A 5,000-nucleotide genomic window follows, 5' to 3' on the forward strand; every position below is an offset into this window, starting at 1 on the left:
TAGCATACTCACCAGGCATGCTGTGGTACACACTGGGCCAGTACTGCCCACTGTCTCTCTTCAGCCACACACGGATGGTCCTGCACACACACACACACACACACACACACACACACACACAGAGAAAAGTTTAGTTCTGCAGGGACAAGAGGACTTAAGTGCTAATTGAAGGCAGAGATCAAGATTCTGTTGATTGGTTGTTGATATTTGAGCTCAACAGCCAATCCATGCTCCTGATGTGACGTGTTGACGCTGGAACTGTTCTTAGCCTCTATGTGGGGATGAGGATGTTGACATGCTATTTGTCAGGAAACTTTTCAGGAGATGGAAGAGGAGACGACAGCTTGGCCGTAACGTAGGTTGCATGCATAGATGCAGACCACCCGCGTGAAACGCTTTGCAACATTACCTGTCGCACGCTAATAGAAGTTAATAAGTTGCTAGTTAGCTAGACAACACTAGCTAGTTAGCTTGCATGCTACGTGACACCAGCGAAGTTGATGATCTCATTTGACGGGATGTGAAACGTTATGTCACAAGCCCACGCTATCTGTACATGGCTTACTTTTGCATATATGGAATTTATATAGCTAACTTGGCAATAACCTTACATAGATTAGTCTAGAAATCCTAGAAGGGATGTTATTAAACTGTAAGTCAGTTAACCAACGTTAGCTTTCCAAGTTAGCCAAGTTGCATTTCCAGAGTGTAGTTGTTCAAGTTCACGGAGGTACTGTTCAAGTATGAACATTGTGACGTGAAAATATAAATAAATCTGCCATATTTGAAATCATTTCAATAGTTTCATGAGTGAATGTCTATTTCTAAAATGATACAAATCAAGTTTTTAATGTTCCGTATCTACAGCAATACCCTATCATAATAACAGATTCATTCTAGTACAGGAGAGGCTTTTCAATAATTAAAAAGCAGAGGTGTATATATCGGTATCGGCAATCGGCCAAAATGAGCTTTTAAATATCGGCATATCGGATATCGGCTATCGGCTAAAAATTCAATATCGTGCATCCCTACTGTATTAACACACCTGAGTGACTGTACTAACACCTGAGTGTTTAATTAACACCTGAGTGATTTAGACTGTATTAACACACACACACACACACACACACACACACACACACACGTTTTTTAGACTGTATTAACACCTGAGTGTTTTAAGACTGTATTAACACCCACACACACACACACATGTAACAGAGTTGAAATGAACCTAACTTTAGATTAAGTGAATTCAAACAAAATTTGTATTTCACATACCATTGTGATCCAATGTTTTTTGATGTTCTATGTGAAACCTGGAAATGTCCTAAATACTATACTGCATTCACTAAGGTTCAATATGAGGCTGCGCGACTGCTTGTTTATTTTCTTTCACTTTAACGCATTTTGGGCGTTTGCGCTTCCCGTACCTTAGAGCTAGTCTATCCCTGTTTGAGGTAAGCAAGCTTTGGGAGCGCTCTGTGAATAATTTGATATTTTAATAAATGAACATGTTTTACTTACTAACTATTGATTGTATATAAATGTATATAAGTTGCACTAATGAACGCTCTAGCAAACTAACGATAGGAAGTGATTTGTAAAGGTTGTAACCAACATAAAGTATATTTTGGCGGCAACCATGCTGTGCTATGCGTTAGGGAGAGCTTTGTCCTGAGTTTGGTTTTGTGATTTTTCAGACGTATGTATGCAGCAGCGTTTGCAGTAAAGATTTTGTGGACTAATTGTTTCTATTGTGAATGCAGGTATGTGGTTTGTACAAAATGTAAATGTTTAAGAACGTTCAAACTATACGATCATTCAGTGTGCTATGCCAGTGCTGTCTGTCTTTTTGTTTGGTTTATTTAGTCCTTTGGTTTGCACGAAGATTAACAAGCCGTGCATTTTGATTTCCATATGATTTAGAATGCTTTGCAACGCATGCGGTTAGCCAGTAAGGCAGTGTTTGCTAGCGGGTACCTGAGAGCTAGTCTATCCCTGTTGGAGATGTACGTATGCAGTCGCGTTTGCAGTAAATATTTTGTGGACTAATTGTTTCTATTGTGAATGCAGGCAATAAAAGCCACTGTGAAGAACCCCTGGTCCGATTCTCTGTCATTGATATACACGAGAATGAGGGTCGTTACACACACACACACACACACACACACACACACACACCTGAGTGTTTTAGACTGTATTAACACACCTGAGTGTTTTAGACTGAAGACACACCTGAGTGTTTTAAGACTGTATTAACACACACACACACACACACACACCTGAGTGTTTTAAGCGCACAATGAGGTGCTCTGGATTTGATCAAAAATATGTATGTATACAGTACTGTGCAAAAGTTTTAGGCAGGTGTGAAAAAATGCTGTAAGTCATTGAGTCTGTCTGGGATTACATGAAGAGACAGAAGGATTTGAGGAACCCTAAATCCACAGAAGATCTGTGGTTAGCGCTCCAAGATGTTTGGAACAACCTACCAGCCGAGTTCCTTCAAAAACTGTGTGCAAGTGTACCTAGAAGAATTGATGCTGTTTTGAAGGCAAAGGGTGGTCACACCAAATATTGATTTGATTTAGATTTATCTTCTGTTCATTCACTGCATTTTATTAATTGATGAAAAGAAACTGTTAACACTTCCATGTTTGAAAGCATTCTTAGTTTACAGCATTTTTTTCACACCTGCCTAAAACTTTTATATGTACAGACTCTGCCTTCAAGGCAAAGATTTTTAAAAGTCTTTCACTCTCTCTCTCTCTCACACACACACACATATAAACACACACACACACACAGCTCCTCACACCATTTCTCTCTCTCTCTCTCTTTCTCACACACACACACACACACACACACACAGACACAGACACAGACACAAAAACACACACAGACACAAAAACACACACAGACACACACACACACAGACACACAACACACACAGCTCCTCACACCATTTCTCTCTCTCTTTCTCACACACACACACACACACACACACACACACACACACACACACACACACACACACAGACACACAGACACAAAAACACACACAGACACACACACACACACACACACACACACACAACACACACAGCTCCTCACACCATTTCTCTCTCTCTTTCTCTCACACACACACACACACACACACACACACACACACACACACACACACACACACACACAGAGACACACACACACACACACACACACACAAACACACACACAGCTATTCTCATTCTGTAACACTCTGGTGTCACATGATTGGTTGCTGTGAAACGACGCTTTGATCCGCAGAGCTGCGCCCCGATGAACGCGCGCAGAGACGGCGCCACCCACACTATCGAGGTCGCGAGCTCTCCCGTGAAGGGAGCTCAGCTCTGCGATGTTTTGAGCTGCCGCTGTTTTCTGGTCGCTTCTCGCTTCCCTCAGCTCTGTTCCAACTGCTGACGGTAGCAACGGATGCAGCGGGGGAACGGAACTACCCACCCCCCGGCCCCGGTCTGTCTTCACCGGTGCCCTAGCGGCTCCTACGGCACAGAACCCCGGCGCAACGTCGACTGCTCCAGGCGAGCAGATCAGCCTACCTGTCATCGGAGACGCTGATCACTCCGTCTTCTTTCGGGATGATGACCGCCGTGGTCACGAGCTCCTGCGACGTTTCGATCTTGCTCAGCAGCACAGGCTTTCGCGCCTGGGCACGAGGTCGGATCTCCGCGGCCATGTCGATGTTAAAACCGAGTTTCTATCACCTGGCGGGCGCGAGGTAACATACCAGCAGCACGGGCTGCACGGGGGTGCGCGAGGGTTTGTTGTGACAGACTGGGTTACTGCTCGTCAGCTGACCGCGTGCGCGCTCCCGAGACTACGCACAGACAGACACATCATGTGGTCGGGGCTTCCTGAGGACTCGCGGGGTTGGAGGGGCGATCCAGAGTGTATGGAAATCGTAGCGCGGACAGGCACGCGCGCCGCTGACCGAGCGGAACACACCCTGAAGAGCCTCGAATATTTGCATAACCGGAAATGTGACGCTGAAAGTTGAACGGACGCACAGGCGGTTCGAGTAGCTTGCCAACAACACCAAACTGAATCACTCACTGGACAAACACACACACACACACTGTGATCGGGAACTCCCTCGAGAAATTGATGTTTTCTTTTTCTGGCATTCGGTCTCAGTCAGAGCTGTGGCCGCTCGAGCTCCTGTGTCGCCGTGCACGAGGATAAGTGACCCTGAACTCTTTTCCCTCAAATGACCCAAACAATCTCCACCACCACCTCACAACACCTCAAACTCAATAACTAGAATGAATATTAGCGTCTACAACTGACCCTAACCCAACTGTTCTCTACAAACTTTCGGTATTGTTTTACACACATTTCCCAAAAAAGCACGCAACGCGCACGTCTATGTAAACAGTGCTGAAATAACACGTCACAGACGCCTTTTGAACTTCATAGGACATAAAATCCAGTTGCTAATAAAGGCAAATGTAACTTTAACACCCGTATCGTAACGGCACCTATTAACGCCCCAGCTATTAAAAAAGTGACAAACAGTTAAAAACATTTATAGATCGAAAACTCTTTAATCAATCAATCTTACATATTTCAGTAGCGATGGGTGTCTAGATTAGGACTGGTAACTTGTTTGGATTTCAACTGAAACGTGCTTTCAGTTTTTTTCCCGTTGTGTAGACCGACACCCAAAATTAGCTGATACAGGAGGTGGAACCCATTAACAGCCTTTCTGTATATATGTCTATGGAAAACTGTATGACCCTCACAAATTCTCGTTGCGAAATCGAATTCGTTCAGTTCGTTCCATGAGGGTTTGTACACACAGAAATAAATCGCTGTCTAGTACACTAAATAACGCTGTGCAACTGCAATTTTTTGCACACATACAAGTTAAATACCCCTTTTGGGTAGGAGCGTATGGTGTTCAAGATCCGTTATCCTGGTTGATACAGAAATCAATATTA

The 5,000-nt window shown here is 43.9% G+C and overlaps 1 protein-coding gene across 3 annotated transcripts in view; it reads right to left on the bottom strand.

The window, feature by feature from the left end:
• Positions 1–3,962, bottom strand: part of LOC105905178 (WD repeat and FYVE domain-containing protein 2-like) — a 12,054-nt gene extending 8,092 nt beyond the window's left edge. Inside the window, exons 1-2 of one of the 3 annotated variants that reach the window (XM_031580406.2) lie at positions 3,600–3,955; positions 13–80 (exon numbers count right to left, since the gene is read on the bottom strand). In XM_031580406.2, coding sequence (XP_031436266.1) covers positions 13–80; positions 3,600–3,736 — 205 coding nt within the window. In that variant the 5' untranslated portion in view covers positions 3,737–3,955. Of the gene's footprint in view, positions 1–12; positions 81–3,599 lie in introns of all 3 variants that reach the window. The other 2 variants (XM_031580395.2, XM_031580400.2) reach the window with 2 other exon arrangements.
• Between the last annotated feature and the right edge of the window lie 1,038 nt (positions 3,963–5,000).

Source organism: Clupea harengus, chromosome 2, assembly GCF_900700415.2.
Source record: "Clupea harengus chromosome 2, Ch_v2.0.2, whole genome shotgun sequence".
In the NCBI taxonomy this organism is placed as follows: domain Eukaryota; kingdom Metazoa; phylum Chordata; class Actinopteri; order Clupeiformes; family Clupeidae; genus Clupea; species Clupea harengus.